Source organism: Delphinapterus leucas, chromosome 10 (assembly GCF_059928025.1).
Source record: "Delphinapterus leucas isolate spDelLeu-1000000601 "Yukka" chromosome 10, BTC_Dleu_Yukka2, whole genome shotgun sequence".
Taxonomy (NCBI): Eukaryota; Metazoa; Chordata; class Mammalia; order Artiodactyla; family Monodontidae; genus Delphinapterus; species Delphinapterus leucas.
The window spans coordinates 57117299-57130596 of NC_143138.1; the positions used below are offsets into that span (position 1 = coordinate 57117299).

General features: G+C 56.3%; 2 protein-coding genes across 4 annotated transcripts in view; one reads left to right on the forward strand and one right to left on the reverse strand.

The window, feature by feature from the left end:
* The window catches only part of DLEC1 (DLEC1 cilia and flagella associated protein), a 96565-nt gene extending 95645 nt beyond the window's left edge, over window positions 1–920 (forward strand). For both annotated transcript variants that reach the window (XM_089919039.1, XM_022553713.3), the window contains exons 35-37: window positions 117–270; window positions 489–612; window positions 697–920. In XM_089919039.1, coding sequence (XP_089775165.1) covers window positions 117–270; window positions 489–612; window positions 697–814 — 396 coding nt within the window. In that variant the 3' untranslated portion in view covers window positions 815–920. The remainder of the gene's footprint in view (window positions 1–116; window positions 271–488; window positions 613–696) is intronic.
* Window positions 921–1137: 217 nt separating this feature from the next.
* On the reverse strand, window positions 1138–11850 carry ACAA1 (acetyl-CoA acyltransferase 1). Of its 2 annotated transcripts, XM_022553971.2 has the most exons (12): window positions 11590–11848; window positions 11294–11387; window positions 10257–10314; window positions 7253–7332; window positions 6905–6947; window positions 5041–5139; window positions 4063–4143; window positions 2723–2913; window positions 2388–2567; window positions 2047–2102; window positions 1802–1947; window positions 1138–1495 (listed from the first exon to the last, which is right to left on the reverse strand). In XM_022553971.2, the coding sequence occupies exons 1-12, from the start codon at window positions 11764–11766 to the stop codon at window positions 1420–1422; spliced, it is 1281 nt and encodes a 426-aa protein (XP_022409679.1). In that variant the 5' UTR covers window positions 11767–11848; the 3' UTR covers window positions 1138–1419. The 2 variants fall into 2 exon arrangements, with proteins under 2 accessions (XP_022409679.1, XP_089775195.1); XM_089919069.1 differs by lacking the exon at window positions 5041–5139 and having other exon boundaries at window positions 11590–11850.
* Window positions 11851–13298: the final 1448 nt, after the last annotated feature.

Genomic DNA, 13298 nt, shown 5'->3' on the forward strand with positions numbered 1-13298 from the left:
CTCAGAAGCTGCAGTACTTGGGGTCGGCAGGGCCCCTGTGTCCCTGGCTCAGAGCCCAGTGGGAGTGGGTAAGGTCACCCAGTCCCTACCAAGTTAAAGGTTCTGTCCCCCGCAAGGTGGTGCCCCTGCGGGCCGTCGTGGCCGTGCCTGAGCTGCAGCTCTCCACCAGCTGGGTGGACTTCGGGACCTGCTTCGTGAACCAGGGCCGCATCCGGGAGGTCTACCTGATGAACCTGAGCGGCTCCCGGAGCTACTGGGCCGTGTTGACAGGTGTGCCATGCCCTCCTCCCTGCTCCCCCGTGCAGCTGGGCCGAGACCCCCAAGAAGGGGCCTGCGTGCCCTGTCCCTGCAGGCTGGCTCCCCAGGGTTGGGCCCACCTGAGAATTCCTGCAGAGGTGGGCAGGAGCAGAGGCGCACCCCCAAGATGCGGGCAGGGGGCCGAGCATGGAGCTGGCTGCGCTCCTGCATGTCCCCTTCCCCTCACGCAGGCCAGCAGGAGCCAGACAAGGACCCTGTTGCCTTCAGGGTCACCCCAAGCAGTGGGCTGCTGGAGGCACGACCGGTCAACGCGCCCCCCACCTCCGTCCCCCTCCAGGTTTCCTTCACCGCCAGGTACGGCCCTCCCAGCCTCGCTGGCGCTGCCTCTGGAGCCCTGGCCCAGGGCCCCCAACTCATCTCAGCCCCTGCTCCCCACAGGAGCTGTGAGCTGTACGAGTCCACGCTGGTGGTGGAAGGTGTGCTCGGTGAGAAATCCGGCACCCTGCGGCTCCGGGGCCGAGGCTCGTATGATGAGAAATATGCATCGCCCTACTAGCTCTGAGCCTCTGCCCTCAACCCCCAATACTGGAAATAAACACGGCCCAGAGCTATGGAGCAGGTTTACTGGGCAAAGGCACCTACTGGAGGACCTCTGAACAGCTCCTGGGATGGAGGGACTTCCCCCCCAACCTGCCCCCCCCCCCCCCCACTTCCAGGCCCTGCACCCTGTGTCCTCAGAGCTAATACAAAGGGTCGGCCACACCCCTGTGGAGACCAGAGCAGTTAAAAGAGTCACTATTCAGATTCAGCAGAGGCAGGACTAGCATACCAAGAACTGGCTCGCTCTTGGGGAAAAAAACCACAGCCACTAAGAGAAGGTAATGCGTTTACTATGTTTACTGCACTCCGCATCCCCAGGCCCCTTCCCCCAGGAATCACGGTGGCCTTGCAGGCTGGGTGAGCCAGGCCAACTTTGCCTGTCTCAGCTAGAGGGGCCCGACAGATGGCAGCCCGATACCTCACCCGCTCCCGTACTGTCTCATCAGTGTTCACATTTGCCAGCTCAGCTGAAGTGCCTTGACTTGCCACTGCCGCCAGTGCTGGGACTCCCCAGGTGTCACGTCTGTAGCGCTACTGCCAGAGCACTGGCCTGGGCCTCTTTCAGTTTCCAGGGTATTCGAAGACGGCGGCTGCTCCCATGCCGGTCCCGATGCACATGGACACCACCCCATACGCCCTGTGGGAGCAAAATGTGCTGGTTGGGTGAAGGCACAAAGGGCAGAAGCCCAACCACCAAGCTCTCCTCGGACCAGGCTGAGCTGGGTGGACCAAGGCCTTCACGGGCACAGGACGCCAGACCTTGGGGAACGTGGTTCCCGGCCTGCCCGCCGAGGGGCGCACACGGTGGCCGATGCCTGCCGCAGGCCAGGGGCCTGTCTCCTCAGCTCGGAGTGTGGGGGGGGCAGGCGGGGGCGCGTACACCTCCCCCCATCAGGCGCACCAGCTGGGCCCCCCCCCCGACCCCCACGGGGACCGGCCTTACCGCCTCCCGCGGCGCTTCAGCTCGTTGAGCAGCGTGATGACCTGTCGTGCCCCAGTGCAGCCCAGCGGGTGGCCCAAGGCCACCGCACCCCCCAGAGGGTTCACCTTCTCAGGGGGCAGTTGCAGCTTCTCCACACAGTAGACGACCTGGAGGGAGGCTGAGCATCAGCTGTAGCTCCCTCCCCCGCACCACCCGCCCGCTGCCTCCAACTAGGCGGCCCAGGCAACAATGCAAAACGGGCTCACCTGACTTGCGAAGGCCTCATTGATCTCAAAGATGTCCACGTCCTCCACCGTCAACCCTGCAGGCAAGCGGAAAAGACCTGAGCTGACCCAGCGGCCCCTTAGCAGGCTTCTCATACTCCCTGGGGCCCTGCGCCATCCATGGTCTGGAGGCTGGGCTGCCCGGTGTGTCTGCCTCTGTTCCAGATGGGTGAGCGGGTCCCAGCTGTGGGGTCAGGAAGGGGTCGGGGTGCCCCCACCTTCACTCTGCGGCACCCGCAGGCCCACCCCGGGCACCCGCCTCTGGCAACAGCACGAGAGGCAGGGGCTGGATCCAAACCTAGGGTGTGAAGGAGCCATCTTACCTGCTTTTTGCAAAGCTACAGGGATGGCATAGGCAGGTCCAATGCCCATGATGTCAGGCGGGACCCCAACCACTGCATAGGACCTCAGGACCCCAAGGATGGGAAGGCCCAACTCTTCTGCCTTGGACCTCCTGGCCAGCAGGATGGCAGCTGCCCCGTCACTCACCTGGCTAGAGTTTCCTAGAGGCAAACCACAGGGTTAAGGAGGCCTCGGGGCAGCTCCGAGGAGGTCCAGACCTTCCATATCCACCCTGCCCGGTGGCTCCAGGCTCCCAGAGGAGAACACCTGGCACGGAAGCAGCCCCCTCCTCACCCCACCCCCAGCCCAGTCTCACCAGCTGTGGTAGAGCCCCCCTTCTTGAAGGCAGGCTTCAGTTTGGCCAGGCCCTCCAGGGTGGTGTCGGGGCGGATGCCCTCATCGTGGGCCACGGTGACACTTCTCTCAGTGCCTTTGTCATCACGGACCGTGGTGGTCACAGGCACAATCTCGGCTTGGAAACAGCCCTTGCTCTGGGCTCTGGCTGCCCTGCCAGCACCGTGGACAGCCAGGCTCAGGTTTCCATGGGGTTACCTTCCTTCCTGGGGTCCCTCCCTGAGGCTTCCGCCTCCTGCCCTGCCCTGCCCTCTGGGACAGACATGCAAGCTCAGGCTGCTACATGCGGGGTCACACTCACCTCGGGGGGAGTGCAGAGGGTCCCCTACTACCCCACCTGCCCTGGGACTGGGAAGCCCAGGGCTTTACCGGGATTTCTTGGCCATCAGCCTTAGATCTTCAGATCCTGGCTTATCCCAACCTCAAAGGGGAGGGGGAAGTTTGGAAGTGGCGTCTCCCCTTGGGAGACCTTCACCCAAGAGGGACTAAGCCAAACTGAGGCTGGAGCCCCAGGAATATTTGTGCTGGGTTCTGCCAGCTTTTCTGTTCCCTCCCGTCGCTCAATTCCATCCATTCCCCATGTTTCCACGTGATTAAAATGACATATACTACCCTGAATAAATCTATGCAAAATTTGCATGAGTGACACGATTAACACAAACTTGTTAGTGAGATAAAACTTTTTAAATGTCAAAATAAAATAAAATGCCATATACCAAACTACTGGATGAGTCTTTGTATTTAAACAGTGTAAAAGCACAGGGCATTTTAGGGTGATCCTTGCAATCATATGTAAAATGTAAGGGCCCACAGGCATTCCCATGGGGAGGAAGCCACGGCTTTCACCAGATTCTCAAATGGTTACTTGCACCCAAGTGGCTAAGAACCACTGCCTCAGTGTCCCCAGCCCCTGCCTCAGGATGCTACCCCAGACTCAAGGATGCCAGGGTCCCCGGCAGCACTGGCTCCACCCTCCAGGCTATCCAGAGAAGCCTGTGGTTACCATGTCTAATCACCAAACCACAGCCAACTAGAGAAGAGCCCTGGCCCTCCTTACACTCTCAATAAATGGATGGGGAAACCGAGGCCAAGCTAGGGAAAGACACTCAGGGTAAACAGACTGTAATGGGACACAGTGCTAACTGCACAGTGGCCCCCCGCCCTCACCCACCTCCCCCTTCTGGGAGGTAGAGGCTTGGAAACCAGTGGTAGCCTAAGGGCAGCTCCACCTGAGATCACTTAGGACAGCCTCCAAACCTCACTCTCCAGCCCTTTAAACATCTCACCCCAAATAGCACTCACTTTTGCTGGGAAGCCAGTGCAAAGGTATCCTGCTTCTCCCGCGAAATGCCAAACCGCTCGGCTACGTTCTCTGAGGTTATCCTAGAACACAGACAACGAACAGTGAGCGTGGAGCCAGGCAGCCTGGGGACGGGCCCCAGGGCTGCAGGCAGGAGAACCGGAGGGCCTGTCTGTGCTACCGTGACAGTAGTGATGACTCAGGGCGGAGCACAGGCAGGGAGTCAGCGACGCTGGCCAGACTCTAAGACGCCTGTTCACCAGAGACCAGCACACAGGAGGGCGTGGGTAGGGCACTAACTGGCTTGGCCAGCTTCTCTTGTGCCTCAATGAAAAGTGCTTTACCGTGGGAGAGGAGTCCCGCTCTGGGAAGGCCACACCCAGCTTTCTGCTCCCCGTAGCTGGAGCCTCCCCTCATCCTGGGAGCCCAGAGCCACAGAGGGGCCTTTGGCCGGGGCTTCTGGCTTTACAGGCTTCCCTCGGAGATGGTCCCTGGATGTGGAGGCAGCTGCACATCCCCTCACACGTCCAGCGGAGCCACGACTCCCTGCCCACGGACCCCGGGGGTGGCTCTGGATGCAGAGCTTAGCTGCTCTGCGAATGCAGCACCTTTGATGCTGCACTGACAGGGCCCAAGGGCCCTCGCCAGCATGGCCGGTGAGCAAAAGCCTCCCGCCTCTTCAACTTTCTAGGCCTCCAAGGCTTTAGGGTGCAGCTGCCATCATGCCTTGTGTGACTGAGCCCCTCAGGGTGGGAGTGACAGGCTGGGCCATGCTTGTAAACCCAGAGGCACAGAGCGGACTGGGGGCCTCAGGACACGGAAGTCAGGGCCAGCACTAAGTCCCATGCCCAGAGTCCCTGCAGAGCAGACCAGGGCCGAAGGCGGGAGGCCACAAGATAATCCAAGTTCCTGCACCCCTGCTCCAGGCCAGGCAGGGAGCTGAGCGGGGACAGGCACACGGAGCCACGGTGGGCGCTCACCCCATAGGAATCAGGCAATCTCTGGCCTTCTCCTTCTCCACCAAGCGAGAGGTAACATTTCCAGGGTTCGCTCTGTCTGCCAGGGACATGGACTCCACCCTGAAGAGGAGGTGATCATCAGCGGGACTCCCCACGGAGAGCTCTGCGTCTGGCAAGTGCTGGGAAGTGGCCAGGGAGCTCAAGGCAGAGCACTGGCCGGCAGCACAGAGCTGGGGGTGCAGGGCTGCTGAGCCCCAGCCGCACCCTCGCCCCCACCGCTGCACAATCCACATGCCTGGGCAGGGCCTCGCTTCCCAGCACAATTGGTCCTGCAGCCAGTCCCAAGGAAAGCAGCCTAGTGTTGGCCACCGTGGGAGAAACTCGTCTAACAAGCCCGGGCCCTGCCCTCAGGGGCCACAAATTCAGCGGAGAGAAGAGACAAATGTTTTAAAAGCTGCACATCAAAGAGCAAGCCGACCTGCATAGACCAGGAGGTGCTAGGAGCCCAGGGAAAGAGGAGCGATCTCAGTTTAGTGTGGTCGAAAGGGCTTCCAGGAGGTGGCAGGATACAAGGCCTCAAAGGATGATAACACATAACCTTGACTGCACGCTTTTCATGTGCCCAGCGCTACTGTAAAAATCTTTTCTGGGAATTCCCTGGCCGTCCAGCGGTTAAGACCGCGCTTCCACCACAGCGGGCACAAGTTCGATCCCTGGTCAGGGAACTAAGATCCCGCACGCCCTGCAGTGTGGCCACCCTGCCCCCACAAAAAAAAAAAAAAAAAAGTCTTTTCGGGTATAAGAGCACTTTGAACAGTGTCAGGCTCAGAGAAGCTGAGTTAACTTGTCCACGGTCACTGAGCCAGGATCCAAATTTAGGTAGTCTGGCTTCAGAGCCCACTGCCGCCTAGGATATCCTGGGCTGCTCATCACGATCACAGTCTACGGGGAACAGTCAGCCTGTGACATGAGGGAACGTCCTGGCCCCAAATCCTTAATACCCTAGTAACACAGTCTTTAATTTGCTTGGGGACTCACATACCCTCTAAGAAACACACGAAGGCTCCAACCTTCTCCTCAGGTCACCCACACCCCCGTCCCTCCCCTCCAGTAAGATAGAAACCAGAGGGCAGCCTGGGCAGTGGCCTTTGTCCGGCCAAAGTCCCTGCAGTTTGGTCTTTGGGTTTATCTACAACTGCAGACACAGGGCAGTACAGCAAGTGCCAACTGGCACAGCTCTGAGACGGCCCAGCAGGGCTCCAATCGAGAAATGCTATGGAGAGGAACTGAGAGGCAGAGGGCGCACATCAGGATCCTGGGGCTGCTGGCCTCCCCGAGGCTGCCAGCACCCGATGCCCACCCCAGCCTTCCCCTCCCTGGGCTCCACACGCTGCAGCTAAAGACGGAGTCACAGCTGACGGGGACAAAACCACCACAGATCTGACCGTGTCCCTCAGAACCCAGGAGGCAGCTGGAAGTTTCCACCTTGGTCAGGGTGGGGGAGAGCCAGCCTGTGAAATGAACAAACTAGTTCTACAGCAGGCAGCTGTCCCTGGCTCTAGGGAAGCGAAACTGCTCTTTCTCTCAGCAGCCATCATGAATCAACAAGGGCCACAGACAGAAACCCAGTGCTGTATTTCCTCACAATGCTTGCCCACGTTTCCAGCCCGACAGATTTCCAAGAAAGAAAGCTCTTCAAAGCCCACTTCCTCTGGTGCTGAGAGATGTGAGCGGTTCCCAAGCAGCCAGAGCTGGGGACCACTTCTAAGTGCCTGCAAGGGCCAGGGGAGAATTCTAAAATCATGGCCTCTGGGAACTCAGGAGGTGAACATTAGTTTCACTGTTACAAGTCAGTTAATAAGCTCCAGCAGGAAAAAATTCTTACCCACAAGCCATGCCAATGTCATAAGACCCATTTCTGATGCCACCTGCAACAAAAGCATTTCATAAACATCCTTCCCCAGAGTGTCCATCTGTCCTGGGAACAGGGGAGCCTCTTCCCCACCTGGTCTCTAAGTGGGACTCAGCCCCAGCCTCAGAGATAGAAGACCCAGGAGTGTCCAGAAAAGCCTGGGGGTGCAGTGAGGGGCTCTCCTCCAGGCTTTCTGTGGTTACGGTCCTGTCAGAAATCCTTACTGCTTGCCCAGCAGACAGTGACTCTGACGACCCAAAGCCGAGCAGCCAGGACCAAGGCCAGGCCGCGGCACTGGGTGCCCACCCAGTCAGAACTTACCAGCTATGCTGGCCACCGCCTGGAGCCCTGACGAACACTGTCTATTGACAGCTGACAAAGGCACGGTCTCTGGGATGTCACTGAAACAGAAAGTGAGAACAGAGTCAGCCCCCTCTCCCCTGCCAGGCTCTCAGGGAAAGCAGGCCTGTGCTCCTGGCCAACATGACTGCCCCTTCAGGGGACAGAAAGCCCAGGGGGACAAACCCAGCAGCCCTGCCCCTACTCCAGGCCTGACCTACACTGGGCAAACCCCATCTCTGCAGGTGCTTGCTCCCCAGTGCCCCACAATCACATGCCCTTCCACCCTGTGATTCTCCTCATCCAAGGCCAAGCACAGCCCAAACGCAAGAGAAGGCTGGTTGGGCCACAGGGGTCCTTCTTTCTCTTCCTTTGAAGATTCAACAATTAAAACTGTATATCCCTGTTTCCCATGAAGAATAGAGAAGAGGGCCTGTGGCCGAGACAGAGAACCAGTGCAAAATAAATGTCTGAAGTACGACAGATGGCCAACAGGCACGTGAAAAGATGTTCAATGTTGCTAATTCTTAGAGAAATGCAAGTCAAAACTACAATGAGGTATCGCCTCACACCAGTCAGAATGGCCATCATCAAAAAGTCTACAAATAATAAATGCTGGAGAGGGTGTGGAGAAAAGGGAACCTTCCTACACTGTTGGGGGAATGTAAATTGATACAGCCACTACGGAGAACCATATGCAGGTTCCTTAAAAAACTAAAAATAGTGTTGCCTTATGATCCAGCAGTCCCACTCCTGGGCATAAATCCAGAGAAAACCATAACCCCAACGATCGCTGCAGCACTATTTACAATAGCCAAGACATGGAAGCAACCTGAATGTCCATCAAAAGAGGAATGGATGAAGAAGATGTGGTGCATATATACAACGGAATATTACTCAGCCATAAAAAGAACGAAATAATGCCATTTGCAGAAACATGGATGGACTTACAGATTGTCATACTGAGCAAAGTAAGTCAGACAGGGAAACACAAATACCATATGATATCACTTATATGTGGAATCTAAAATATGACACACATGAACTTATCTACGAAACAGAAATGGACTCACAGACAGAGAATAGACTTGTTTTTGCCAAGGGGGTTGGGTAGGGGAGAGATGAAGTGGGAGTTTGGGATTAGAAGATGCAAACTATTATATATAGAATGGATAAACAACAAGGTCCTACTGTATAGCTCAGGGAACTATATTTATTATCCTGTGATAATCCATAATGGAAAATATATATTAAAAAACAATGTATATATATGTATAACTCAATCACTTTGCTGTACAGTAGAAATTAACACATTATAAATCAACTATACCTCAGTTAAAAAAAAAAAAAAAAAGAAATGTCTCAAGTATGAGGCTAGAAACCATCCCCACTCCTCAGCCTTACTAGTAACCATATGGCCTTTATGTTCCCATTGTCTCTGGAAAGGCTGTTCCCTGCTGGACAAAAATCCCTGACGGGTACTAGGTATTCTAACATCCCTTCTTCTGACGGGTTCCCCCAGGTTCTCACACTGGTTCCAGCCCTGGAAGCTGGTGAGGCTGCCTCTGCCAGTGTAACCTGTGCTGGCCAAGGGTACAAAGCCCTGGGGAAATCCCCAGACCCATGGACTCAGAGCCTCAGGGGTGAAAGCACTCTGTTGATTCTGCTGATTCTGGCGTGCAGCCAGCGTCAGGAACCTCTGGGCTACTGCCCAGGCCAGGCTCTGCTGAGACCCTCTTGGGTGGATAGTCTCCTAGGTCCCTGTAGCCTGTTTAACCCTTCCCAGGTCCCCTAACTCCCTACTACCTAGTTACTACCCCTTCACCCAATCCACCAAGTGTTCATTAAACACCTACTTGGTATGAGGCACCACTGGAGGGACGCTGACATGCTTATAATACAGAGCCCTAGAGGATGCCCAACCACACACAGAAAGTGAATTAACTAGCAGAGACTACAATAACAGAGCAAGGTGGCAAATCACATCACAAGGGAGCACGTGGCTAGCGACTGGAAAAGAATGGGCCCTCGTTTTAAGCTTGGGAACTCAGAGAAGTCTGGTCAAAATGGTGAAACTGTGTTTGAACAGAGTTTAACTAGGGCAGAGAGGGGAGGTAGGGACAGTACTGCAAGGGGACAGAAAGACCAGCTTAGGGAAGGCAGTGGGCAGACAGGCTGGTTGAAAGAGGAAGCACCAGGTAGATTAGGCTGGAAGTCAAATCTGGAGCCAAATCGCTGGAATCTTTGAAATCCAGGCTAAGCAGTCTGAACCTCTCCTAGTCTCCACAGGTTTTGTCAGTTTTCCTGTTCCTTCACTAGTTCACGTTCCTGTTTCTTCTCCACGAAGCTGGGGGTACACAGCTCAGTGGCTCTTAAATCGACATGTGAAAATAATTTAAACCTCCTCCCTGTCTTAGGACAACAAGTGGTAAAGGGCAATTCACCAGGGCCCCTTCTGGGCTACCCTTCACCCCAAGATTCTGTGCTGTCCCCAAGCCTCTGCTGATGGGCTAGCATTGAAAAAGCTCAAAATCAGGGCTTCCCTGGTGGCGCAGTGGTTGAGAGTCCGCCTGCCAATGCAGGGGACACGGGTTCGTGCCCCGGTCTGGGAGGGTCCCACATGCTGCGGAGCAAAAAAAAAAAAGCTCAAAATCACTCTTCAGTGTGCCAACCTGCTTATTTACTTGACAAGAGGACAGAGTTCACAAGCAACAAGCTGATTTTGGCTTAAGAAAAATCAGGCCACAAGGAACTTTTTGCTCCAGTCCCAAAGGCCGTCTGTCCTGGCTCAGCGCTGGGAAACACACCCTCCCTTCAAAGTAGGGGAAAGGCAGCATGCAGAAAAGCAGGGTGCTGAGGACCCTGGCTGTGTCCAGGTCTGGTGTCCAATCCTGATCTTCTCCCCACAACAGGCTGGGTTCTCTGGGACCTGAGCCCAAGCAAGAGCGTGAATAGCCAACCCAGGGCAAGAACTGGAAAAGTTTACCTCAGAAACTGGGCAATTCGGGCCATTAATGCTCCGGCCCCAGGCTGAAGCACATTTCCTGTGGACAACAAACCTTTATTCAGTGCCAGGCACTAAGGTACAGCTGTGATTACCAAGAGGGGAGCATTCCAGATCTTCCTTCAGAAACAGTGGAATTTCAAGGTCTGGAGCAGGGGCAGCCAACTATACAGCAGCTTGTCCTGGCCATACACTAGATCCAGTCCCTGAGAGGCCCAAGCTCCCTTGCATGCAACCTGCTTTTCCAAATCAGCACACACTGGGGAGGTCGCCTGCCTTTAAAAGGTAACATGGAAAGAAGAATGCAGTGCAAAGCTTTAAGTCTTTAGAAGTAGTTCTGTCAGTTAGGAAAGTGTTTTTGAAATGCACACCTTCCCCTAAGTGTCCTCCACCAAGCCCTGCTGGCACTCCAGGGGTGGAACAGTGATCCCCCATCTAGGGCTGACACTTATGTGACGTGACTCTTAGCATATAATGTTATGTTTCCAGGCTAGAGGAGCAGAGTTGGGGAAAAAGGGTTGGACTGAAGGTCAAGAGGTCCTGGATTCAGGTCCAAGCTCTGCTGCAAATTCCCCAGGCCTCAGTTTCTCCATCTGCCTCAGTTTCTCCATCTGTAAGTGCGGGGCTGGACTAGATGGGTTTTGATGCTCCAAACTCCCTCTGTTCTACCCTGGCATAGATAGTACGTCAGGATGGGTAGAGAACCCTAGCCTCCAGTCTCTTAGGGTGTTCTCAAACTCCTGAGCCAAGACCCTGGCGTTGAAATGTCTGTCACTTGAGATCCCTGCTTTCTATCACACTTAATATGCAGAATGTGCTTGGAGCGGGCACCGAAAATGCCTGGAGGCGGGGGTGGGGGGGTGGAGTCTATAGCCCGAAAGGGACGATTACAGTCAGCTGCGTGAAGTCCATCGACATTCCCCTCAGGGAAAACACCTGGAAAGTGCCTGGTGTTTGAGGAGGGCTTCGGCGTAATGGGAAGGCGAGAACCGAGCGCAGGGCCCGGGTAGTGCACTCACCCACGCAGATATCTCCCAGCTGGGCCGGGCTCAGCTTGACGTCCTGGAGAACCGCGGTCATGACGGCGGAAAGAAGCTCGTCGGGGGTGGTGTCCTGCAGCGGGAAGCGCGCGGCTGGCGGCGATGCTCGAGGTTCCCAAAATCCCAGCTCCCCCAGCCCCACCCCAGAGAGACAGAGCGGTCCAACTCGGGCGCGGAGCCACCACCGACGCCGAGGGTTACCGAACAGAGGAGCCAGACGCCAGCCCGCCCCGGGCCGCCATCTCACAACCGGCGCCCGAGCCCAGGGGCCTCACCTTGAAGCCGCCGCGTCCCGACCGGCCAATGGCCGTGCGCCGCCCGTGCACCACCACTACATCCTCCGCCGACTTCCGCGGAGCGCCGCTCCAACACGGCGCGGCCCGCGGCGCCGGCTCCGGGCCCGAAGCAGGCTGGCGGTTCAGGTGACCCAGCACCACCTGCAGCCTCCGCATCGCGTAGCTCGGCAGGGTAAAGCCCCTACCAGCCAGCAGCAGAGAGCAGCAACCAACAAACCAACGCCCGCGCAGGCGCTGAACCGTACCTCTGACCACCCTCTTCCTCTATCCTAAGCCCCGCCCACAACCCTGCGGGTCTGACTGGCCCTTCCCTCTAAGGTCCCGCCCACCTCCCCGCCTCAGACAACCAGAAGGCGAGTCTGCCTGAGGGCCCGCCCCTAGCCGCAAACGGAACCTCCTAAAGTTGAACCCAAGAAGGTCTTTCCACTCAAAGCCCCGCCTACAGTAGCCTCAGGCGGCTGCCAACCAGGAGGTGGGCTTTTCTGAAACCCCGCCTAGAAATACAGACAGGAAACCTTTCTACTTGCAGCCCCGCCTACTGCCAAACCCGAGGCGGGTCTCCAAGAGCCCCGTTGGCATCTTGAAGCAAATTTCACCATTGCCAGGGGTCCGTTTCCCTACAACTCTGCCCTCTGCCCGCCACCAAACAGAAGGCAGGTTCGTCAGGAGTGCCGCCTACAGCTTCTTGCCGGGAAAGAGGGGCCAGCGACTATAATTCCTCTTCCCCTTGCCTATCCTTCTCTGCTGTCTCCCCCAAGCTGGGGGACCTAAATAATTCCGAGATGCCCCAGAGCCTACCCCGACGCGCTTGGGCTCTCCTAGGAAGTCTTTCGAGAAGACTGAGGGAATTTGGGATTCTGGGGTGGCAGTAGAACGGATTGTACAAATGTGTCGGAGATGTGACAAGCCCCCTATCTGGAGAAAGAGTATCATACTTTTTTTTTTTTCAAACCAATTTTACAGTCACTTGGGATGATTTGATTAGTGCCCACCTCCCCGGCTAGGCTGGGGTTTCCACCAAGTCAGAGAAGGACTCTGTATCCAGGATGCCTGCAACATACTTGACACTTAATAGGTGATAAATAAATACCTACTGAATGAATGAATGAACCAAAGCTCCCCAGGTCAGGACGATGTCCCCTGCCCCCTAAAAAGCAAGGCCGGGTGCCCGCTTGACTCCCAATGGCAATGTTTTCCCTAGACCCCAGAGGGTAGTACTGGGTTTCTCTCAGACAGGAAGGCCAGGGTGTCCTGTTACCCTCAAACACGGAGGGTGGGGTCGTGCCCCCCACTTTTCAAGGGCAGGGCCGTGGCATGCCTCTGGCTCCAGAAGGCAATATGCCCTTTTCCACCTCCAACTCTGGGTGTACAGCCAGGGATTCCCCATACTCCTAAGGGCAGGATTGTGTGCTCTACCAGAATTAGGGTGGGGGTGTGTGTGGAGGGAGGCAGAGCCGATGCCTGCTGCCCCCTTGCCCCTTCCCCGCCATCCTCGAGGGCAGGACCGTATGAACCTCTCAGATCCCTAATGGAAAGGATGTAAGTCCACCAGATGCCAAAGAGCAAGTCACCTCTTTCCTATAACCCCGGAAGGAAGGTCATCGTCCCACTGCCGCACCAGGCCCTCCTGGACAGATAGGTGGAGCTCCGTAGACCTTAAAAGGTAGGTCCCCGGTCCCCACACCCCC

Coding starts and splice junctions, on each gene's coding strand:
- ACAA1 (XM_022553971.2), bottom strand. CDS start 11,766: ATGCGGAGGCTGCAGGTGGTGCTGGGTCACCTGAACCGCCAGCCTGCT. Junction 10,315..11,293: donor GCTGGGAGATATCTGCGTGG/GTGAGTGCACTA, acceptor TGTTGTCCACAG/GAAATGTGCTTCAGCCTGGG. Junction 1,496..1,801: donor CTGAAGCGCCGCGGGAGGCG/GTAAGGCCGGTC, acceptor TTGCTCCCACAG/GGCGTATGGGGTGGTGTCCA.